The following is a 25898-nucleotide window of genomic DNA, read 5'->3' as shown; positions in this document are numbered from 1 at the left end:
CATACTTATAGAAAAAAAAGTAGCTAGGATGAAGTGCCTGGAAGAATTAACTCAGTCAAACATTTAGAAAAATATTTAATATTTTGAAACAGATTCATCCTACATTTATAACTTGGTCACTGGCTTTTGTTAAGGAAATAATAAGAAGGTTGTTGGTAATTATTTTATTTGGTGCATGCTGTCAGTATATTGAAGTGGATTGCTGTTGTTAGGCATGCCAAGTTTCCATAAATAATAGGGAAATACGTCTTCCTCTATGTTTTAGATAAGTGAGATCTCTAACTTCCATGATACATTTTAAACTTTATTACATTTGTTTATATTCTGTAGATACATGTGTCGGGGCATATGTTTTGGTGTGTTTAGAGGTCAGAGGACACCTTGTGGTAATTAGTTCCTCCTTTCACCAAGTGGGATCCAGGGATCAAATTTGAATCATCAGGGTTGGCCTTTGTATACTATGCATGGCAAATATACAGGGAATGTTTCTAAATAGAATTACCTAAAGGAGTTACGACTGTGTGACACACCAGTCGTTGTCATACAAATAATGACATAGTTCTGAAGTACTTATCAGTGCCCTACGTATTTATCTTTAGTGCCATTAGTCAGTTAGTTCCGTCTAAAATAATGGCATTAATTTTTAGAATGAAAGTAGGTAAAGTCTTTCTACATGTAGTTCCTATGCCTGTATAGACCCAAAAGGATTGCTTTGAATTGTATTACTATGGACCAAATATACATTTCTACTTAAATTTTGCAGTAATCTCGAAGAATAGAATTTTAGAGTCAATGTATATAATTTAGATTATGTAGAACAACTTCTTGTTTGGTAAAATAATTCATTCCTTCAGTTGTATTGGTTACTTTGCATGAAAAATGTCTTAATTGAATGTTAATTTTCATGGATAAAGTTGATGAAGTAAGATGAATATGAGTTTCTCCTAATGGAAGTTAAAGCCTTTATCTTTCCTAGGACAAGGATTTAATGAAGAGGGTTAGTGATAAGTATGGGCTCAAGGTTGTATGCCTTGGTGCTTCTTTCTCTTGGTATAATACGAGATTTAAACAGTTTATTTATAAAGCACTTTTAAATTTCTTATGATTATTAATTGAGAAAAAAATTTAAACTCTAGAAATTTGATGTTAGCTGGAAATGAAGTATTTGGAACTATTAGAAAGAATTAGTGATTTTATATATATTGAAAAGGAAAATTGCCATGGAGATGTAACATAGTGATGCACTCAATGTTTTTATTGTCTTTGTTGTTGTTCTGCTAAACAGTTGAAGGATCATACACCATCAACTTAAGCTTATCTTTTTTAAACCGAAGAAAAGCCTACCATATTAAAATAATATTATAAGCTGACATAACTTTATCACAGTTTTTTAGAAAGTGTTTATTATTTGACTAATTAACACTTTGGGAGATAATAGTGAATTTCCAGTTTCTACATGTAATATTTAGTTTATTGCTTTATTGCTTAGCTAACTTTTGCCTTATCTCTTGGGCTTTGTTTCTGAGCTGTACTAATCACTATGCTTATTGTTTGAATGTCTGGTACAGGAAGCGAGCAGCTGCAAAGCATCTAATAGAACGCTACTACCATCAGTTAACTGAGGGCTGTGGAAATGAGGCCTGCACGAATGAGTTTTGTGCTTCCTGTCCAACTTTTCTTCGTATGGATAACAATGCAGCAGCTATTAAAGCCCTTGAGCTTTATAAAATTAATGCAAAACTCTGTGATCCTCATCCCTCCAAGAAAGGAGCAAGCTCAGCTTACCTTGAAAACTCAAAAGGCGCATCTAACAACTCAGAGATAAAAATGGACAAGAAAGAAGAATTTAAAGGTAAGAGATTATATTTAAGTTCAAAATGGCTAATTGAAAGCTATATCAGAGATTTAAAACGTGTTGCTTTTGTTTTCTTTTTGTTTTTTGGGTTTTTGTTTTTTGGGTTTTTGTTTTTTGTTTTTGGTTTTTTTGCCTTTTATGACTCAACTCAAAGTATAGTTAGAGCCACTATTTTTCGTAAAGTGTGGTAAAGGTCAGGTAGTTAGTTAATTTACGTTTTATTTTTACATTTACTGATTCAGCAGTTGTCAGTCAGAAGCAGATTATACTCTAAAAATTAATATGATAATGAGTTGAACTCAATTTGTAATGATTTGTATTGTAGCTAATACCTTATTAGGTCACTACATATATTACATTTGCAGTAAATACCTTGTATTGGCTCCAGAACTCCAGGAACTGTGGTAAAAGAAGGAGAAATACAAATATAAGGTATAATGTAGTCTTTGTTTTCCTTTTCTTAGAAAACAGGTAAAATTTTGCAATAATTATCTGAAAAATATATTTTTTTCCTTCTAACATTTTCTACTTTTATACTGCTCTCTCTACCATAGGAATTAGATATCCTCATGCATCTTAGGAACCTAACCTACCAGTAGTAGTCTCTACTTAGGTCTTGTGGGTTTTGTTTCGTTTTGTTTTGTGCAAGTTAGGGGACACTGTTCTTGTACTTTTAATACTCCTGCTTCTACTTCCCCAGTAATGAAATTAAAGGTTTATACCTCCATACTTGTTTTCTGTTGTATTAAGGATGGCTTCATAAATGAAAGATAAGCACTAACCAACTGAACTATGTCCCCAATGCATCTAGTCATTTAAAAATAGTCCTGTATTTTGAAAACTTTTAAAACTTCCTATTGTCTCTGATGTTTTTTCAATCTATTTTTTCTCTTAAAGGAAGTAATTTTCAACTAGCATTAAGGTAATTCAATCTTTCAGATTGCCAGGGATTAGCCCCACTATCATTTGAAACATGTTTGAATGAATTAGTGAAATAAAATTATATTACAACTTCATTCTGTTACCTTCACAATAGAACTAAAGAAAAATCAGAACAAAATTATCAGTTTTGCTACTCAAAAATATATAGCCAGTACTATTTCATGAATTTGTTCACATTGTAGATAAGTAGTTGAATGCTGTCAATATTTTGAATGTGGAAGCTGCATTGGCTCAAATTACACCATAAAGTGGACATCACAGAGTAACAGTAAATGAAATATACTATCCCACCATAGTTGAATGCAACTAACTGTGGGAAAATCTAGTATATAGTGGGTATGTTTGCCTTGTCTTAGGGTATGTGTGTTCCTTTTTTATGGGTTCTTGCTTTTGCTGATCACTCTAAATTTTATTGCCTTTACTTATTTACTTTAATATTTTTGAGTTAGGAATTATATATGCTTAATTATGCTTCTACTCTCATTTTGAGAATTATATTTGTTCAATTTAATTAGATTTGTAGGTATCAATTGGTTTATCACAACTGTTCTTGCATGAAACTGTTTAGAGTAATATGTTACACTTTAAGAATGTTTTTGAGCTGAGCTTAGTGGCATTGTAGTCCAGATACTCAGGAAGCTAAGGAAGGACCATGTTGATGCCAGTTCTGTCTGTTTATACTGTGTGAAACCATGTCTCGAACAATTTTCAAGAACACATATATTAGAATGTACACGTGAATCTTAAAAAAAAAATGTCTCTTTACTTACTTGTTTATTAATACCCAGATTATACAGTTTAGTGCTTTGTGGTTTAAATTTTGGAAGCCATTCCATCAATTTGGACTTGAATTTCATATTATCTCTTACAGTTGAATAGGTACCTTTAATAATATGTAGCAATCATAATAAAGATTTTACATATTAGATATATTGTCAATGTATGGGGTATATTGTCAGTGTAAGTATAGAATTATCCTACCTTAAATGCTTGATTTAATAATTATAGTATGTTACTCTTTGATGAAAAAGATTGTTTGGCTTCAGCATTATTATTTGATAAATAATATTAATTTCTAAAACTTTAGTATATAAAATGCCATCTTTTTTCAATAAGATAAAATATGTTAACCTGAAATGGTAAAGCCTTTGTTGATAGTGACATTTTCCCTAATGGTGAGAAGCCAATACAAGTTTTGGTCTTTGCTTTCTTAGCTTTTTCTCTTTTGTTTGTTTTTAAATGACTATAATAATTTCCAGTTGCTCTGTTAAGAGTTATTACAACCCGAGTAATGGTCATAGGTAGTATTAGGTGTAGTAGCAGTTTTAACTTCGGCAGAGTTTACATGTGTAATATCTTTTACTCAGCCTCAGAATGGAAACTCTCGAATAAATACATGAGATGAGTCAGTTTGGTTTTGGTATGTACAAAAATATAGAAAGAATTGGTTGCAAATAAATGGGCTGTGGAAACCTTTTTATAAAACTTTGCCTCCTTACTCTTTTGAGGACAGTACAAAAGAAAATGATTTCAGGATATTAGTGTAGTAGCTTTTTGTTAAGGTTGTAATAAAGTACAGTGATGAAATCATAAGTAAATGTATGTATTTGTTCATACCTACAATTAATGTTACGTACCAGTATATATATATGTCTTGGTTAGAAGGCAAGTCTTAATTATCAGTGCATAATTAATAATTATATATTGTTGAATAAATGGAAAGAAAGGGTGATGATGTTGGGATTACTTGAATGAAAAAGGAGCTGGTAACTCTAGGGTGTTAATAAGTAAATTACATTTTTTAAAAATTCTAAATCAAGCCCAGAATGTTTAGATATTTACTTTTTCACTAGAAATTATTATAACAAAATAAACATGTATATTACAACAATAAATGTTATTTTTCTTTCCATTTTCTAGAGGTGATGTACCTAACTGAAGAGAAAATATATGAAATTTATGAATTTTGTAGAAAGAAGGGTGATTACACCCCTATAATTCGTGTCATTGGAAGAATATTTTCTAGTCCTGATGCACTGGTTAAGAGCTTTCGGAAAGTCAAACAACACACTAAGGAGGAATTGAAATCACTTCAAGAAAAGGATGAAGACAAGGATGAAGATGAAAAGGAAAAAGCTGCGTGTTCTGCTGCTGCTATGGAAGAAGACTCAGAAGCATCTTCTTCAACGATGGGTGATAGCTCACAGGGAAACAACAATGTACAAAAATTAGGTCCTGATGATGTGACTTTGGATATTGATGCTATTAGAAGGGTCTACAGCAATTTGCTCCCTGATGAAAAACTAGAAACTGCCTTCCTGAATGCAATTGTCTATCTGTCACCTAACATGGAATGTGATTTGGCATACCAGAGTGCATATGAAAAAGATCCTAATTATATCAATGTGGTCATTATTGTAATGGAGAATAGCAATCTCCACAGTCCTGAATATCTGGAAATGGCATTGCCATCATTTTGCAAAGCTATGTGTAAGCTACCCCTTGAAGCTCAAGGAAAACTGATTAGGCTATGGTCTAAATACAGTGCCGACCAGATTCGGAGAATGATGGAAACATTTCAGCAACTTATTACCTACAAAGTCATAAGCAATGAATTTAATAGCCGAAATCTAGTGAATGATGATGATTCCATTGTTGCTGCTTCAAAGTGTTTGAAAATGATTTATTATGCAAATGTAGTGGGAGGGGACGTGGACACAAATCATAATGAGGAAGATGATGAAGAGCCCATACCTGAGTCCAGTGAATTAACACTTCAGGAGCTTCTGGGAGATGAAAGAAGAAATAAGAAAGGTCCTCGAGTGGATCCACTAGAAACCGAACTTGGCGTTAAAACTCTAGACTGTCGAAAACCACTTATTTCCTTTGAAGAATTCATTAATGAACCACTGAATGATGTTCTAGAAATGGACAAAGATTATACATTTTTCAAAGTTGAAACAGAGAACAAATTCTCTTTTATGACATGTCCCTTTATATTGAATGCTGTCACAAAGAATCTGGGATTATATTATGACAATAGAATTCGCATGTACAGTGAAAGAAGAATCACTGTTCTTTACAGTCTAGTTCAAGGGCAGCAGTTGAATCCATATTTGAGACTCAAAGTCAGACGTGACCATATTATAGATGATGCACTGGTCCGGGTAAGTTTGACTATTATTTAAAATTGGAATTAAACTAAAATTTATAAAGTGATATATTTCAGTGTATTTATTTTATAATTTTGAAAAAAAAAAGATAGGATCATGTTAACATTTCTGATCTATATTACTACACCTTTGTTGCTACTTACCAAAAATACTGGTACCCTGGTTGTTTAATGATAATTATTTTTGAATAAGAATAGATTTTCTAGTACTGGGGAGATGACTCAATGACTAAAGCATTTGTTGTGCAAACATGAGAACTTAAGCTTGGATTTTCTGAACACAATGTAAAGCAGGATATGGTAGTTCCATTTGTAATAGTACTTCCTAAAGCAAGATAGTAAAGACAGAAGAATCCTCAGAGGCTAATCTCAAATACAAACTGAGAAATAACTAGACCCTGTCTCAGTAGGTAGAAAACAAAGACTGTTGCTTGATGTTCTCTGACCTCCACACATATATTTTCCCCTTTGGCATTTACATACATACCTGCATGCATGCATACACTTGCACACACAGACAGGTACAAAGCAAACAAAAGGAGTGGATTTTCTAAATCTTGAAAGCCAGCCTTATATGTTTCTATTAAGAAGAAAAGATTTGTTTTCAAAGATTGGAACACATGACAAATGGTATTGTTTTATACAGTGTTAAGGTGGAAGTAGGTGTAATAGGAAGAAATCATACAATAAATCTGCATTGTAAAAGAGTAAGAGGTGCTCATCAAATTCCGTTATGTGTAATACAACTCAGAGTTGTATTGTGAACTTTATATGACAAGGAAAGGTTAGTAGTCTGTGTTTATCAGTAAGACTTTGGAGTTCTAAGTCACTCAGTGTCTTGTGTGACACTGTAGGATTTTTTTTTTTTAAATAATAATTATATGAATCTTGAAACTTCTGTAAAGTAGCAATTTTGGGAACTTGGAATTAACATTAATAATATCAGTTAAATCTAGATGATTTAACTAGAAAATCAGAAACTTCTAACTGCCTGGGGTTTTTTTTTTTTTTTTTTTTTTTTTTGTTGTTGTTGTTTTTTCCCCCAAATGATATTGCCTCTTGTCTGTTCCTTTTTTCCACAGATGACAAGAATTACAGAGTCCCTGTCAGTTAAACTAGGAAATTGGTTTGGAAATTGCCAGTCATATGCTAACAAAATTATATATAAGGAATTCAGGGTATTCCTTGGTATTAATTATTTCTGTTAGTGCTAGTTCTTCATGTATAAACTTGATGTAAGATTTAGTACCAGTTAAAAATTGAAGCGTCATCCTTACATACTAACAAATAATAATAACCCATTAACAGATAACTAACAAATAATATTTATTTCAACATTTATTTTTGTTTTGCGATGGATTTGTCTAAATTTGAAGTCATAAGACTGAACTAAATTCACATTTAATAAAAAATTATGCATCTGCCCTACTTGATTTTTTTCCTTATTTTATTCTATTCTTTTTTTCTATACTAAAGTTATTGAGTTAAGAACTGGTAAAAATTTAGATAGAATTTGTAAATTTTTTTAATTATCATTTAGGACAAAATTAGCCTCTTCTGCATTTTCCTAATGAGTTGCTGGAGTAAAATTAACAGATAAGTCTTGTAAGTATGCTAACAAACTGTTGCTAGTAAATACTATTTAATTATGTCAACTGACCGTATGGCTTGACACGTTATAAATCACGATTCATTTGATAATATCCATACTTGACTAGTACCATTTTATAGAACACCTGGCCTTCAGCAATTCTATATGTCTGTCTCATTGATAAAAAGTAGAGTTTCAAAGAGATAGTATTTATTGAGAAAATTCATAAGAGTTTCACCCAACTCTTCTTTCTCCTATATTGGTTTCTTTTCCCTTTCTCCTCTTTTTTTCTCTTTCTGAACCACTTTAAACTGACCCCCTCTCAAATTTCTTGCTTTTTCAGTATATTACTGTGAAAGGGTTAGAAATATAAGCATACACTCAGGCCTTAGAGATCAAATTGATGCCCCTCAGCAAAGGGTAATTATTATAGTTTAATTAGTTTAATAACAGAAAGTTGGAGGTTTACAGCAAGCTAAATTCGAAAAAATATCCACAGGTGAACTGATGGAATTCTACTCTTTCCATGTCTTATTGTACATTCTACACAAATCCCTATTGTTTTTAAACCTTGTTCTTCCTTCCTTCCTTCCTTCCTTCCTTCCTTCCTTCCTTCCTTCCTTCCTTCCTTCCTTCCTTCCTTTCTTTCTTTCATTCATAAAATAGCTTGATAGAATATTCCTGTTAATCACAATATCTTATGACCCAATCATTTTGAACTGCATAGTAAGGGTGTTTAGAGAAGAAGGAATGACAAGTTTCGTAGTGAATTCAACATTAATAAACAAATAATAGAAGTTATAGAACCCTAGCCTTAAGAGCTAGGAAAGAAATAATACGTTTTTCTCCTTAGTTTATAAGTGAGGCCTAGAAAAGATTACATATGTGACTTTTGTAAGTTTTCTAATGAACCTCATATTTCAGTGTTAATTAGACTAGCTGGCTTAATGGTAGACAGAAGGCCAGTAAATTAGAATTAATAATCTTTTATTATTTTTATTTGATAAAGAGTGTTTATATAGCCTATCCTTGATATTGTGATCTTGTTTCTCTTTTCTACTTGAGTACTAAAATTATAAGTGTGTACAAACACTCCTGGCCAATTTTCTTTTTTCTTTTTTTTTTTTTTGTTATTTAATATTAATAATTTTTTTTTTAAATTTTTATTGGATGTTTTATTTACATTTCCTATGTTGTCCCCTTACCCCATCCCCCACCCACCCAGGAACCCCCAATCCCTTCACCCCTCCTCCTCCTTCTCTGTGGATGTAACCTCTATCTACTCCCCCCACACTCCCACCTCCCCACCCTCAAAATTCCCAGCCCCTGGGGCATCCAGCCTTCATGCAGTCAAGGTTCTCTTCTTCCACCTATGCCCAGCAGGGCCCTCCACTCTTACATATTCAACTGAAGCTCTGGATCCCTCCCTAAGTGCTCCCAGGCTGGTGGTTTAGACCCTGGGAGCTGTTGTTGGTTGGTATTGTTGCTCTCCTCATGGTGCCGCAAATCCTTTCAGCTTTCCTTCAGTCTTCACTCTAACTCCTCTATTGAGAACCCCATGATCAGTTCAATGGCTAGTTGTGAGCATCTGCCTCTGGGTATGTCAGACTCTTGAAGACCTCTGAGGAGATATCCATATCAGGCTCTTATCAGCATGCACTTCCTGACTTCCACATCAGCATTTACCTTTGGTGATTGCACATGGGATAGATACTCAGGTGAAGTGGTCTTGAGACGGCCCCTCTTTCAGTTTCTGTCCCTCACTTTGTCTCCATATTTGCTCCCTTGAGTATTTTGTTGCTCCTTCTAAGAAGGACCGAATCACGCCCCACTTGGTTTTCCTTCTTTATGGGCTTCATGTGGCCTGTGAGTTGCATCTTGGGCATTTCAAGGTTCTGGGCTAATATCAAATAATCAGTGAGTGAATACCATGTGTTTTCTTTTGTGATTGGCTTACCTCACTCAGGATGATAATTTCTAGTTCCATCCATTTACCTAGGAACCTCTCAAATTCATTGTTTTTAATAGCTGAGTAATACTCCATTGTGTAAATATACCACATTTTTTGAATCCATTCCTCAGTTGAAGGACATCTGGGTTCTTTCCAGCTTCTGGCTATTATAAACAAGGCTGCTATGAACATAGTTGAGCATATGTCCTTGTTATATGTTTGAGCATCTTCTGGGTATATGCCTAGGAGTGGTATAGCTGGATCCTCAGGTAAAGCTATGTCCAATTTTCTGAGGAACTGCCAGACTGATTTCCAAAGTGGTTGCACCATCTTGCAGTCCCACCAACAATGGAGGAGTGTTCCTCTTTCTCCACACCCTCGCCAGCATCTACTATCACCTGAGTTTTTAATCTTAGCTATTCTGACTGGTGTGAGATGGAATCTCGGGTTGTTTTGATTTGCATTTCCCCAGGACTAAGGATGCTGAACATTTCTTTAGGTGCTTCTCGGCCATTCGAGTTTCTTCCGTTGAAAATTCTCTGTTAAGCTCTATACCCCATTTTTTAACAGGGTAATTTGGTTGTCTGGAGTCTAATTTCTTGAGTTCTTTGTATATATTGGATATTAGCCCTCTATCAGATGAAGGATTGGTAAAGATCTTTTCCCAAATTATTGGTTGTCGTTTTGTCCTATTGACAGTGTCCTTTGCCTTACAGAAACTTTGCAATTTTATGAAGTCCCATTTGTCAATTCTTGATCTTAGAGCATATGCCATTGGAGTTCTGTTCAGGAACTTTTCCCCTGTGCCCAAGTATTCAAGGCTCTTCCCCACCTTCTCTTCTATTAGTTTCAGTGTATCTGGTTTTATGTGGAGGTCCTTTATCCACTTGGACTTGAGCTTTGTACAAGGGGATAAGAATGGATCAATTTTCATTCTTCTACATGTTGTCCTCCAGTTGAACCAGCACCATTTGTTGAAAATGCTGTCCTTTTTCCACTGGACAGTTTTAGCTCCTTTGTCAAAGATCAAGTGACCATAGGAGTGTGGGTTCATTTCTGGGTCTTCAATTCTATTCCATTGATCTTCCTGCCTGTCTCTGTACCAATACCAGGTAGTTTTTATCACTATTGCTCTGTAGTACAGCTTGAGGTCAGGGATGGTGATTCCTCCAGAAGTTCTTTTATTGTTGAGACTAGTTTTTGCTATCCTGGGTTTTTTGTTATTCCATATGAATTTGAGAATTTCCTTTTCTAACTCTGTGAAGAATTGAGTTGGGATTTTAATGGGGATTGCATTGAATCTGTAGATTGCTTTTGGCAAGATGGCCATTTTTACTCTATTATTTCTGCCAATCCATGAGCATGGGAGATCTTTCCATCTTCTCAGATCTTCTTTGATTTCTTTCTTCAGAGACTTGAAGTTCTTGTCATACAGGTCTTTCACTTGCTTGGTTAGATTCCCACCAAGGTATTTTATATTATTTGCAACTATTGTGAAGGGTGTCATTTCCCTAATTTCTTTTTCAGTCTGTTTATCTTTCATGTAGAGGAAGGCTACTGATTTGCTTGAGTTGATTTTATAACCAGCCACTTTGCTGAAGTTGTTTATCACGTTTAGGAGTTCTCTGGTTGAAGTTTGGTGGTCACTTAAGTATCCTATCATATCATCTGCAAATAGTGAGATTTTGACTTCTTCCTTTCCTATTTGTATCCCTTTGACTTCTTTTTGTTGTCTAATTGCTCTGGCTAGGACTTCCAGTACTATATTGAATAGGTAGGGGGAGAGTGTGCAGCCTTGTATAGTCCCTGATCTTAGTGGGATTGCTTCAAGTTTCTCTCCATTTAGCTTGATGTTGGCTACTGGTTTGCTGTAAATTGCTTTTACTATGTTTAGGTAGGGACCTTGAATTCCTGATCTTTCCAAGACTTTTATCATGAAGGGATGTTGAATTTTGTCAAATGCTTTCTCAGCATCTAGTGAGATGATCATGTGGTTTTTTTCTTTAAGTTTGTTTATATAGTGGATTACATTGATGGATTTCCGAATATTGAACCATCCCTGCATTCCTGGGATAAAACCTACTTGATCATGATGAATAATTGTTTTGATGTGTTCTTGGATTCGGTTTGCTAAAATTTTATTGAGTATTTTTGCATCGATGTTCATAAGGGAGATTGGTCTGAAGTTCTCTTTCTTTGTTGGGTCCTTGTTGGGTTTGGGTATGAGTGTAATTGTAGCTTCATAGAACGAATTGGGTAGTGTTCCTTCTGTCTCTGTTTTGTCGAATAGTTTGAAGAGCATTGGTATTCTGTCTTCCTTGAAGGTCTGATAGAATTCAGCACTAAAACCATCTGGTCCTGGGCTTTTTTTAATGGGGAGACTTTTAATGACTGCTAGTATTTCCTGAGGGGTTATGGGACTATTTAGATGGTTTATCTGCTCCTGGTTTAACTTCAGTTCCTGGTATGTGTCTAGGAAATTGTCCATTTCATCCAGGTTTTCCAGTTTTGTTGAGTATAGGCCTTTGTAGTAGGATCTGATGATTTTTTGAATTTCTTCAGTTTCTGTTGTTATGTCTCCCTTTTCAGTTCTGATTTTCTTAATTTGGATACTGTCTCTGTGCCCTCTGGTTAATCTGGCTAACGGTTTATCTATCTTGTTGATTTTCTCAAAGAACCAGCTCCTGGTTTTATTGATATTTTGTATTGTTCTTTCTGTTTCTATTTGGTTGATTTCAGCTCTGAGTTTGATTATTTCCTGCCTTCTACTCCTCCTGGGTGTATTTGCTTCTTTTTGTTCTAGGGCTTTTAGTTGTGCAGTCAAGTTGTTAGTGTGTGCTCTTTCCAGTTTCTTTTTGTAGGCACTTAGAGCTATGAGTTTTCCTCTTATCACTGCCTTCATGGAGTCCCACAAGTTTTGGTATGATGTGTCCTCATTTTCATTGAATTCTAAAAAGTCTTTAATTTCTTTCTTTATTTCTTCCTTGACCAAGTCATCATTGAGTAGAGAGTTGTTCAGTTTCCATGTGTACGTGGGTTTTCCATTGGTTTTGTCATTATTAAAGACTAGTGTTATTCCGTGGTGATATGATAAGATGCAAGGGAATATTTCAATCTTTTTGTATCTGTAGAGGGTTGTTTTGTGACCAATTATACGGTCTATTTTCGAGCAGGTAGAATGAGGTGCTGAGAAAAAGGTATATTCTTTTGTTTTAGGATGAAATGTTCTATAGATGTCTGTTAAGTCCATTTGGTTCATAACTTCTGTTAATGTCAAAGTGTATCGGTTTAGTTTTCTGTTTCCATGATCTGTCCATTGCTGAGAGTGGGGTGTTGAAATCCCCCACTATTATTGTGTGAGGTGTAATGTGTGTTTTGAGCTTTAGTAAAGTTTCTTTTATGTATGTAGGTGCCCTTGCATTTGGAGCATAGATGTTCAGAATTGAGAGTTCACCTTGGTAGATTTTTCCTTTGATGAGTATGAAGTGTCCTTCCTTATCTTTTTTGATTAATTTTGGATGAAAGTCGATTTTATTTGATATTACAATGGCTACTCCAGCTTGTTTCTTGGGACCATTGGCTTGGAAAATTGTTTTCCACCCTTTTATTCTGAAGTAGTGTCTGTCTTTGTCACTGAGGTGCGTTTCTTGTATGCATCAAAATTCTGGGTCTTCTTTGTGTATCCAGTCTGATAGTCTGCGTCTTTTTATTGGGGAATTGAGACCATTGATGTTAAGAGATATTAAGGAAAAATGATTGTGGCTTCCTGTTATTTTTGTTATTAGAGGTAAAGTTATATTTGTATAGTTATCTTCTTTTGGGGTTGTTGGAAGATTACTTCCTTGCTTTTTCTAGGTTGTAGTTTCCCTCCTAGTGTTGGCGTTTTCCATCAATTATCCTTTGAAGTGCTGGGTTTGTGGGAAGATATTGTGCAAATTTGGTTTTGTCATGGAATATCTTGGTTTCACCATCTATAGTAATTGAGAGTTTTGCTGGGTATAGTAATCTGGGCTGGCAATTGTGTTCTCTTAGGGTCTGTATGATGTCAGTCCACGCTCTTCTGGCTTTTATAGTCTCTGGTGAGAAGTCTGGTGTTATTCTTATAGATCTGCCTTTATATGTTACTTGACCTTTTTCCCTTACTGCTTTTAGTATTTTTTCTTTGTTTTGTGCATCTGATGTTTTGATTATTATGTGACGGGAGGTATTTCTTTTCTGGTCTAGTCTTATTTGGTGTTCTATAGGCTTCTTGAATGTTTATGGGCATCTTGTTCTTTAGGTTAGGGAAGTTTTCCTCAATAATTTTGTTGAAGATATTTACTGGCCCTTTAAGTTGGGAATCTTCATTCTCATCTATGCCTATTATCCTTAGGTTTGGTCTTCTCATTGTGTCCTGGATTTCCTGGATGTTTTGAGTTAGGAGTTTTTTGCATTTTGCATTTTCTTTAACAACTGTGTCAATATTTTCCACTGTATCTTCTGCATTTGAGATTCTCTCTTCTATCTCTTGCATTTGGTTGGTGATGCTTGCGTCTGTGACTCCTGATCTCTTTCTTAGGTTTTCTATCTCCATGGTTGTCTCCCTTTGAACTTTCTTTATTGTTTCTATTTCCCGTTTCAGATCCTGAATGTTTTTGTTTAATTCCTTCTTTGTGTTTTCTTGCATTTCTTTAAGGGATTTCTGTGATTCCTCTTTAAGGGCTTCTATCTGTTTACTTGTACTCTCCTGTATTTCTTTAAGGGAGTTACTTAATTCCTTCTTATAATCCTCATCATCATCATGAGAAGTGATTTTAATTCTGAATCCTGCTTTTCAGGTGTGATGGGGTGTTCAGGGCTTGCTATATTGGGAGAACTGGGTACTGATGATGCCAAGAAACTTTGGTTTCCGTTGCTTATGTTCTTGCGCTTGCCTTTCGCCATCTGGTTAACTCTAGTGGTACCTGCCCTCACTGTGTAAGAGTGGAGTCTGTATTTCCAGTTATCTTGCTTATTGCAGAGCTCCTCAGTGTCCAGATGTCTCTGTGGTCTTATGCTCCTAATCTCCTGGGTGGAAGAACTCCTGGGACTGAGGCCACCTCTTGGATCTGGAAATCCTTCTGCTCTGAGTGCAGTGGCTCCTCGATGACTCAGGATTCAGTTTCTCCACAGGACAGGAGCAGACCGACTGTGTGTCTGCTCCAGCCCAAAGGACCAGGCAGGGGCGGAAGGGAAGTGGAATTCCGGAGGGGCCGGTTTGGGTAGCTGCTGTGCCCTGAATGTCCCTGGCTCGCAGATGTATCTCTGGGGCTTAGGGAGTGAGATCGAGTTCTTACTGGCTGCTCTGAGTACAGTGGCTCTTCTAGGATGACTCGGAATTCAGTGTTTCCACAGGACAGGAGCAGACCGATTCTGTGTCTGTCCTAGCCCAAAGGACCAGGCAGGGGCGGAAGGGAAGTGGAATTCCGGAGGGGCGTGGTTTGGGTAGCTGCTGTGTCCTGAATGTCCCTGGCTCCCAGATGTATCTCTGGGGCTTAGGGAGTGAGATGGAGTTCTTACCAGCTGCTCTGAGTGCAGTGGCTCCTCGATGACTGAGGATTCAGTTTCTCCACAGAACAGGAGCAGACCAACTCTGTGTCTGCTCCAGCCCAAAGGACCAGGCAGGGCGCCAATTTTCTTTTTTAAGGAAAAGTCTATTCATTGATTTTAATCAGTCTAACAGCTCATTTCCCCAACTGGTATTTTAGAATATCTGTCTCATTGAGAAAAGAATAGTCAGTATATAAGTATAAGGTACTGGTTTTTAAATTTATTTCTACTAAACAATAAATACATAATAAATAAATCTACAGTTTATTTCTACTAAAAATAAAAAACAGCAATATTTCTTTTGCTTTGTTTTAAATGGTTTTAGACTTTTTTTTAATTTGAAAATAGTACAGATATAAATATTAATGAGAACATAGCTTCTATTTGAATAATAATCCTAGTGTAGAAGTTTTAACACATTCTTTTAAAAAAAATACTCTTTATAGGCTATTGTGTTGGTTTAGTGGGTAAAATCACTTGCCACCAGGCTTGATGTTTGAGTTTAATCCCTAAGACGCACATGGTAGGAAATAATTGACTCCTAAATCTTATGCTGTGAACTCCTCAGTTGTTCTTTGGCGCATGTTTCCCTCTACTTCCGCCCTAATAAGTGACATTTTCTCTTTCCCCTTTTTAAAAAATAAAGCATTTTAAAGGATGTAGCGTATATAAAATCTTAAAAAGTAGTACAAGATGAGCTATATTAAGAAAGAGACCGTACTGCCATGTACGAGATGCTTTAGACTGCCTTCACAATCTAAACGAAGAATTGCCCCCAAAATAAACACACAAGAACAATAGTCAAGGTCTGGCCTTTTAGGGGTTCAGATTTGGAATTGTTACTATTTTTTAAGGAAAAGAAAAATTTAATGTGACTTCTTTTGCTAATGGCTTTTTGTATGGTTAGTATTAAATTTTATGCTTTGTTTTTGTTACCAGAATTTTTAAAAAGATAGGCTACTAATGCATCATCTCAAACAAGATAATAATTTAGAAAGTCATTTTGGCAACCTTGGGAATAGTCTTAAATATCTAATTGGACATTTTCACCTACAGAATTAAGTTACCAACTATTTTTAAATTATAATATATGAATACATCCTGATTCTGAAAGTAATACATGAGTATTGTTGAAAATATTGATATCCAAAGGAGAAAAGTCCCACAAAACCTAAAAGCAAATAATATCTCTAGTTTCTTTGGAAAAATAGGTAAACCATGGGCTAAAAGCTTGCTCCCTGGATTAAAACCTGTCTTCTCTGAATTATTATTTCTTAAGTTATTTATACTTTTATTACTTGAAGGGACCATCTGTAAAATGGTTTTAGCATCCTACTTGCTAAGGAGTTATAGATATCAAATCAGTTTTAATTATAAAGTGACCCATAAAGTTTCATATATTGCTGCTGCTGCTTCTGCTGCTGTCTTATTCCTGGAATACTTCTGTTTTTAAAATCTTGTCGTTAAATATTCTGACAAAATTGGAAATATTTATTTACTTGTTAGTCTTATTTTAGATAGAGAATCACTATAAAGCCCTCATTGGACTAGAATTTTCTGTTTTTTGTTTTGTTTTGTTTTTGTTTGTTTTTTGAGACAGAGTTTTTCTGTATAACCCTGGCTATCCTGGAACTCACTCTGTAGACAAGGCTGGCCTTGAACTCAGAAATCTATTTGCCTTTGCCTCCCAAGTGTTGGGATTAAAGGCATGTAACACCACTGCTAGAATTTTCTATGTAGACATAACTACACTAAACCCACTGAGTTTGAGTACTGGGATCAAATGCATGTTCTACCATATATAGAAAGCCTGGAATATTTAAAAATTACTAGAATGATAATACTTGCAACCGCAAACTTAGAGTTAATGTTAGGGAGTTAATTTAAGCACTTATTAGTTTATTTGATACTATATTATCATGCTTATTTTACATTTCAAACCAAGACAAAAAAGATAAAAAAATATTTTTTAGTGATCACAATAAAACTGGAAACAGAATTGGGGGAAAAAGGTAGAGACTGTATGCTGTCTTGAATACCAACAGGCCTTTGAATCAATAATTAACAAGTTTTCTTAGCAAGTTGAGAACTGGGAGAAAGCACAGAAATAACAGTATATTGTGTTGCGACCAAATTTGAGCTAAGATAATCATGAAAATTCAAGTGTTCAACATTATTCTGTTTTAGAACAGGTTTCCAGCTAATACTGTTCTTGGTATGTTTTCTCCATTTTCAAGGTTAACTTTATATATTTGGCTGTAAAGTATCAGATCTACCTATTGATCTTTTGGGAACATAAAATTACGAATTTTTAAAGATCTATAGTTTTGAAGGATAATAAGTTATTCATGCTCCTTAGACTTGATATATTTTTAGGCATTTGCCATCTTATAGAAGGAAGAATATTAGCTCTGTTTCATTAGTACATTAGAAAATAGGATTGATTTATTAAGGCTTAGTAATTAAATGTTAATATTTAGTGGTATTTGGAACTTGAAACTAAATATCTTATATGTTCACCAACAAAATACTGCCATCAAGGAAATTTTCAGTAAATACTGACCTGAAAATTAGTAACGTGAACTGAGAAGGGAGATCAACTTACAAGAAGAGTTTAATCTGCAGGAGTCTGTTATAGAAAAGAAAATTTGAGTGGGCATTGTAGTCCTGATGCTAGGTAGGCAGGTACTAGCAGAGATTCCAGGGCCTATCAGACAGCACAGCTTATCATGATATGCAGTCTTCCAGGCCAAAGAGAGATCCTATCCTGATAAATAAGGTGAACAGGTCCTGAGGAATACCATCTTAGGTAGAAGGAGACATGTGAATATTCATACATGAGGACATACCAATGAGTTAAAGAAGAGCAAGATAGAGATCCATTACAAAATAAACTCATAGGCCCTTAGACCCCTAAAGAAGATGATATACAGGACATCATTTCAATCATCAACCCCATCCTGCTGCCGACAACGTTTTGGCTATATCCCTTACTAAGAAATACATAGCTTCTTAAACACAATACAGACTTGTGTGTTGAAATAAGCCTTCCCCAAAACAGTAAATCAGTTTGCCTCTTTTTTTTTTCCCTTTCAGAAACAAAATTCATTGTTTTGTTTCCGTATTATTTTGTTATTGCTACTCCTTATTTTCTTCCACTTACTTATATCTTACTTTTCCTTACTTTTTCCTGTTCTCAACTGTTCTCTTTCTTATATTTTCAATCAACAGCTAGAGATGATTGCTATGGAAAATCCTGCAGACTTGAAGAAGCAGCTGTATGTGGAATTTGAAGGAGAACAAGGAGTAGATGAGGGAGGCGTTTCCAAAGAGTTTTTTCAGTTGGTTGTGGAGGAAATCTTTAATCCTGATATTGGTAAATATTAATGATATGATTATGATGGTGTGTTAGCCTTTTGAATTAGAATTTGAACTTGGTTTATAAATACTATTAGTTACAATAAGCTGTAAACGAATTGGGTTCTTCCATAGATTACTTAGCCAAATGCTCTAGTAGAAAACAGTTACCTTCTCGGTAAATTTAATTTGAAAAACCTTAGAATGGTGGATTTGGAAAACCTGAAGTCATGAGAATCATGGGTTATATAATTCATCCTCTTTTAATCTATAGCTCAATGCTCTTGAGACCAGGAGCATCCATTGATGACATTTAATCAGATTTATTATTTGTGAACTGGAAGTTTTGATACTCCATGGATCTTTAATATGGCTTCCAAATAAATAAATATACATACATACATGATTTACATATTTTTCAAACTGGAACACAAGTATGCATTGGATACTTGTGAAACAAGTATTCCACAAATACTAAATTGCAAGAAAAAGCCTAGACTTAATTTATATTCCTAAAGTTCAAGGAGAAAAGTGTGCTTTTCTTTTTTATTAAAACTGAAAATGAAAATGAGGAAACATTTTAAAATATTTTCAAAATTCTTATAAAATTAACCTAAATTTACATTTTAATACTGTTTTTTATTTTTTAATACTCCTGTTCCATTACAAAAATATTTTCCAAAGCTTTTTTGATTTGCTTATTTTGGTTTTGGCTTTTTAAACAATCTCTTTACATTTTATTAGTACTATGGCCTTAAACTCTTGATTTTCCTTACTCATTTTACCAAGTTCTAAGTTATTCAGTCCTTTCTCCCCCAGCATGTTAGACTTTGTTTAAAAAGTGTTTCCTGAGAAGCAACTGAAAATAAACCTAGAAAAGTTAAAAGGCATATAAAGTTTGTTTTAATTTAATTTTGATGTTCAGTAAAAATAAAGAAGGCAAATCTCTTAATGCTCACATAGATAAAATAATGATGATAGAAAAAATCTCTCTTGAGTTTGGCTTTGAATAATGAAGATCATGTGAAGCTGAAAATATTTTAAAAAATTATATTAGCTCAGATTTAATATGAATTTTAAGTAGCTTAATCAACTTTCTCCAATTTTTTGTACTTAAATGCATTTGCTTCATACATAATTTTCAGTCATTAAATGGATGAAATGACCTTAAGATGACCTTTCATTAGTCAGTGAAGAATGATAAACCTTCAATTTAATAAAATTATAGAAAAAACTTTACAGAAATATCACCCACATTTTGATTTGATTTTGTTGTGTTGGATTTTCCATATTGCATGGCATGAATCAACACATTTATGATGATCAAATACCATTTTTGTACAGTTTTCTCACATATATGAAGTAGAAAAGAATTAAATTCTGTATGTGATTTTGTTTAAAATTCTAATTAAATTCTTAGTCTTTCAAATAGTATAAATTATATTTTAATTATTTCTCTATAGGTATGTTCACATATGATGAAGCTACAAAATTATTTTGGTTTAATCCGTCTTCTTTTGAAACTGAGGGTCAGTTTACTCTTATTGGCATAGTCCTGGGACTGGCTATTTACAATAACTGTATACTGGATGTCCATTTTCCCATGGTTGTGTACAGGAAGCTAATGGGGAAAAAAGGAACCTTTTGTGACCTGGGAGACTCTCACCCAGTAAGTTTTTTGTCCTTTGTTAATAGTCTTTAAGATTGTATCTATATACAGAAGTATATCTTAATTTATATAAAAACATGATTTAATTTGTAAACTTTTGTTGATACTGCTATCTAGTACAGTAAAATGCTTTTAATCTGCTTAGGTATAATAAACACTCATATTTTTTTTCGTTTTGTTTTGTTTTTTTGAGACAAGGTTTCTATGTATAGCTCTGGCTGTCCTGGAACTCACTCTGTAGACCAGGCTGGCCTCGAACTCAGAAATCTGCCTGCCTCTGCCTCCCAAGTGCTGGGATTAAAGGTGTGTGCCACCACTGCCTGGCTATAATTTTTTATATATTACATCAAGTATGTTTTGATTGACCCCATAAAAAATGTTGTAAACATCATGCTTTCAATGTCACATATGAGTCTGTGTAGTAAAATGATCATTGCCTGGCCGCTGATAGGTACAGTTGATATGTGTGTGGTTTTTGTTGTTGTTTGTTTTTTGTTTTGTTTTGTTTTTCCTCTTTTCCTGTGCCATGCCACCAGCATGGAGACACATTGTATGTTCTAGAGCGTGGTATGAAATCTGTTGCTGAACTGATGATTTGAAGAATTTTCAAGTAACTTGTGACAGCCTTTCTCTATCTTAGTAAACTACTTGAGAGATGCAGAATGTTTATGGCTTCATTTTTGTTGACAAGTTGTTTCTACAAATAATGAGTAATCTCTTATTTTTATTTGTTTTAGTAGTTATTTGGTGACCTCACTTCTCTTTCTGGTTGTTAGGTTTTATATCAGAGTTTAAAGGATTTATTGGAATATGAAGGGAATGTGGAAGATGATATGATGATCACTTTCCAGATATCACAGACAGATCTTTTTGGTAACCCAATGATGTATGATCTAAAAGAAAATGGTGATAAAATTCCAATTACAAATGAAAACAGGAAGGTAATACAATTTTTGTCATTGTTTTTATAAATATATAATTTCAAAGTAGTATTTTTACAAAGTTTTCAAAGAATCATCTAATATGATTTGAAGCAGTAACAAAAGCTTTACATAAACAAATTTATCTAAATAGTAAAGCTACAGTTTCCTAACTCTTAGATAAGAGCTTATGAGATTGTACACAGTTAATTGTTAATTCTCCTTTAGAGAAAGACTAAATAGACTAGCAAAGAATGAATGGGTAAATATTACTGTAGTGTAATGCTAGAAGCAGGGTCTTAAACCTAGGAGGTATACAGAGCCCAGTGATTGAGATCTGAGTTACTGTGTATACGCATTTTCCTTCCATTTGAAGTCTAATTATACATACGAAATTGTTCACATCAGATTTGATTTCTCTTTAAAAGGTATTTATTTGGCAACAGAAAATAACTGTGAGCATAATAAGGAAGTTACAGTAAATAGTATAATTTTAAGAAATATATTAATTTATACTATTATTTTTTTGTGAAATAGTATACTATCATGATACAGACTACATTTTTATAATTTGATATAGTAGCTTAATTTACCAACAAATACCATATTTGCTAAACTGGATACAGTAGCTAGCTTACCAATACCAAAATTTCCAGAGGAAACCTGAGACATTCTGGTTTGCTCAAATTCAGTATTCATAACTTAAATTTATATTGCATGCTAGAGGTTCTGTTGTTATATAAGTCCTTTGTAATCTTTTATTTTAATCTTACTATTATTTACATTATTATATTATTGTTACATTATTACATTATTGCTATTAATTAGTTTATATTAATTTTTCTTTAATTTACTCTCAGAATCATAATGTATAACTATTTTATGCATATGACTTACAGATTTAATACCTGTCAGAAGTGAGAAATTGAAAATAATTTTATTTGTACATATTACATTTTATTAATTTTTTAAGTCTTATGTTTATCATATATGTATGAGTGCTTTGTCTGTATATGTTGGTCTACTATTTGCATATATTGCTCATGGAGTCCAGAAAAGAGTATTTAGTCCTCTGGAATCAGAATTATAAATGGTTGTTAGCTGCTGGAAGTTGAACTTACATCTTTTCCAAGAGTTGCTAATGCTCTTCTGCACTGAACCAACTCTCCATAATCTATTTGTTAAACATATTAACAAAAAATTCTGCTAAAGGTTTTCTTGGGGTGGAGGGTAGATATTAAAACTATGTAGCCCAGTAGGAAATTGTGTTTCATCTGTATAGCATATGATCTCTTGTTGGTACTCCTACAGGAATTTGTCAATCTCTATTCAGACTACATTCTCAATAAATCTGTAGAAAAACAATTCAAGGCATTTCGCAGAGGTTTTCATATGGTGACTAATGAATCGCCCTTAAAATACTTATTCAGACCAGAAGAAATTGAATTGCTTATATGTGGAAGCCGGGTAAGAAAGACATTTCAAAAAAGGTCATAATTTATATTTTTATTTTTTAGTGGTGTACTATAGATGTTAAAGTCCATTTTTTTTTCTATAATTTTCAGAACCTAGATTTCCAGGCACTGGAAGAAACTACAGAGTATGATGGTGGCTATACGAGAGAATCTGTTGTGATTAGGTGAGGTGTTTAATTCTTAAAAAGGAAGATTTTTTTCATCAAAGAAATGTATGTGTGTTTTTGTGTCATGTATTGGTAGGCTCTGGTTACCAAACAGATAAACTCAAAAAAAGACCTATATTAATATTACCAATTTTCATATAGTCTAATGCTGTATTTCATGAATTAAATGATTTAAGTATCATTTTCTCTTGCCTTTGTTTACTTTTGGTAATGTATAAAATGACACATTATTTAGTCCTTAAGATACTTGGGAAGAACCATGTGTACTAGTGATTCTGAACAATTCTTAGGACAGTATTACTACTAATATCGTTCTCTAGTCAAATGCCCTTGTTTCTACTTCTTTGTAATATGCTACTATCCAATTCTGAAAGTTTTTTTTCCCTATATTCTAGTATGAATGGTCAAAATGATAGAGATGTCCTTTTGGCATCCACTATGATGTCAGAGGCATTTAAACATATCTTTCTGGTATAAGGCTCAAGTACATGAACAATATAATGAATATTAACAACGATAATGATACATTATAGTTGTTATATTACAGTATTTTATTATGAATTTAAATTTGTAGAAGATTACTCTTGCTTTGCTCTTTCTAACACCAATCAGAAAAGTGTTTTCTCATGGCAACCATTATATTGCTGCTCAGTTTTAAAGGTGATACATAACAGGGATCAACATGGTAATAGGAAAGCCTTAATGGGAGTATCCTAGCATTATCTCTACAATATGGCAAAGTAATGTTTTAGGTTAATGTATGCCATTTGCTTATTTATTAACCTATTATTAGAGGCAATAGGATTATCATGAGATTGGAGCTACTACAAATAAAATTTTCATTCTTACTGTTGATTGTTTTCATTTCTCTTGAAGAAGCACTTTTAAGTGCAGGATTGTGGTTGTATAGTAAATAATATTTTTAACTTTAAGAAGCACTTCAAGAGTGCTTTTGTAAAACAGTACTGCCATGTTACCCTAAGATTACCAACAGTGCTAGAACTCAGTTCTACATCTTTAGTCATGTTGTCTTGGAATGTGAAATAAAATTTCATCTTAGTTTAACTTTGCTTATCACTGATGACTCATGATCTTGAGCTGGCTTTAAGTATTTATCTTTTTAACCATTACTTTGTTAATTATCTTCCTCACTTTTCTTTCCACTGATTGTGAACTATTTCTTTTAAGGATATATTCTTTTTAAAGGCTCATTTGCAAACATGTTATACATGTGTTATTCTAGACTGCAGCTTTCTTTCCCCCACTGAATTTTATTTTATTTCTGCTGAAATTGAGTTTTGTGTGAGTTACTTCTAGACGTGGATCTTATCTGCCTATTCATTTGTTCTTTGATTCAAATCACACGTTGATGATTCCTTTACCTTTACAGAAGAACAAGTCTTTATATCAGATGGTGTGAACATCTTTATTTTTTCATTGTTCTCAATGTTTTCACTAATTTTACTTCCATATAAATATTAATATCTGTTTGTTGAATTTTAAATGGATTAAGTTTCTTTTTGAGGTTTTGATTTGGGTTGAAGTGATAGAATAAATCAATTTGAGAATTTTCATTTTCGTCAGTTTGGATTCTCTAAATCTCAAGTATGACATAGAACTTTCCATTTAGTTATCCCATAGTTTAGTTTTATAATTTAAATGTTGAAATGATGTATGCTTTAGTTTGAATAAATTTAAACATTATGTTTCTTATGCATTGTTTCATCTTTCATTTCTGAGACCAAGCTTATAGTTACTTCTATTGCTTTAAAAGCCTTGTCAGAAAATTCAAAAAATTTTTTAATCTTTGTTGGCATCAATTGTTTTAATTTCCTTGTTCGTAGTATGATAGTTTTCTGTTTTTATTTTTTTGAGGGCTTTGTTAAAATGGATCTTTTTCCATATATATATAATGTTTAACCTCTACCTCCCCTTCCATCTGGATCCTTGAAATTTCTGTCTCTTGTAAGAAACCAAACAAGCATCTAAGGAATGATAAATTAAGATAAACAAACATCAAACAAATTGGGATGATACAACAGCCAAACATGGAAAAATGCCAAAGAAAAAAGTTACAAGAAAGTACTATAGATGTAGAGACACACATTTGCATACTAGAGAATCTCATAAAAATGCAAAACTTGGAAAAATTAGAAGCTGTAATACATAATCAGAGGACATAAGGTATGGAGGAAGAAACACCAGGACTTAACATTGTGAAACAAGAACCTCTGTAGATGCCATTGAGTTAGTTTACTGTTGGGCCATGGGCCCCATACCTAAAAGTTGCATGTTTCTCCAGTGAGACTTGCTTATAGAAAACTAATTTTTCGTTTACAAGTGTCTATGAATTGGAGATGGCCTCTGCATTAGGGATGGGTGTACATGTGCACTTTTTGCCTCTAGCACCACATCTGGTGCAGACCAATGCAGGCTCTTTTCATGTTGGTACAGTCTCTGTGAGTTCATATGCGCAATATCCCTGTTGTGTCAAAAAGGCCTTGATTCCTTAGTGTGGTCTTCCGCCCTCTATTCTTATATTATTCCTTCCTTTTCCACAGAGTTCTTGGAGCCTAGAAGGGAGGTACTCTCAGTCTCTGCATATTTTGTGGCTGTGGGGTTCTTTATTTTTTCCATCTGCTTCAGGAAGAAGCTCTCTGATGGTGGCTGAGCAGGGCACAGCTCTATAAATGTAGCAGGATGTTTTTGTAGTCATTTTATTGTTACATTTCATTAAAAAACAGTATTTGGTTTGCCTCTGAGTTCCTCCACTATCTGGTCTCAGTTTCTTAGCCCTTCAAGGAAAGTTAGATATAAGTTAGCTTATGGAGTGGGTCTTAACTCAAATTGGCTGTTGGTTGGTTACTCCCACCAGCTTTGTTCCAATATTGCACTAGCTTATCTTGCAAACAGATCTCTCTCATAGATCAAAGGATTTGTAGGTGGATTGATGTGCTTTTTTCCTTTGGTATCTTTCTATTTTAGGTTTTTAAAAGATTGTAAAATTGTTTATATTCTCCCTTGTGTATATTTTTGAGATTAGCTCTAGTTTCTTTGTATTTGTTATAATTTTTAAACTTTATTTCTAATTGCAACTTACTTCTGTCACATTTTTTCAAGGTTCCTCTCTTGTTAACGTTTTCTAAACATTTCATTTCTGAACTAGTTGTTGTTTTTTAGCCTGTTATAAATTTTGGGTTTTACTGTGTAGTTCTAATTTTCATGTCTTTA

At 33.8% G+C, this 25898-nt stretch overlaps 1 protein-coding gene across 4 annotated transcripts in view; it reads left to right on the top strand.

Moving 5' to 3' along the window:
• Positions 1-25898, top strand: part of Ube3a (ubiquitin protein ligase E3A) — an 89026-nt gene that overhangs the window by 50762 nt on the left and 12366 nt on the right. For all 4 annotated transcript variants that reach the window (XM_028785678.1, XM_028785680.1, XM_028785679.1 and 1 more), the window contains 7 exons: positions 1569-1852; positions 4718-5964; positions 18311-18455; positions 19900-20105; positions 20882-21046; positions 22337-22492; positions 22591-22664. In XM_028785678.1, the coding sequence (XP_028641511.1) occupies positions 1569-1852; positions 4718-5964; positions 18311-18455; positions 19900-20105; positions 20882-21046; positions 22337-22492; positions 22591-22664 (2277 nt within the window). The remainder of the gene's footprint in view (positions 1-1568; positions 1853-4717; positions 5965-18310; positions 18456-19899; positions 20106-20881; positions 21047-22336; positions 22493-22590; positions 22665-25898) is intronic.

Source organism: Grammomys surdaster, unplaced genomic scaffold, assembly GCF_004785775.1.
Source record: "Grammomys surdaster isolate TR1022 unplaced genomic scaffold, NIH_TR_1.0 125311, whole genome shotgun sequence".
NCBI classification, from domain to species: domain Eukaryota; kingdom Metazoa; phylum Chordata; class Mammalia; order Rodentia; family Muridae; genus Grammomys; species Grammomys surdaster.
The sequence above is the reverse complement of the archived record's forward strand: the minus strand, read 5'-3'. Positions and strand labels throughout refer to the sequence as shown.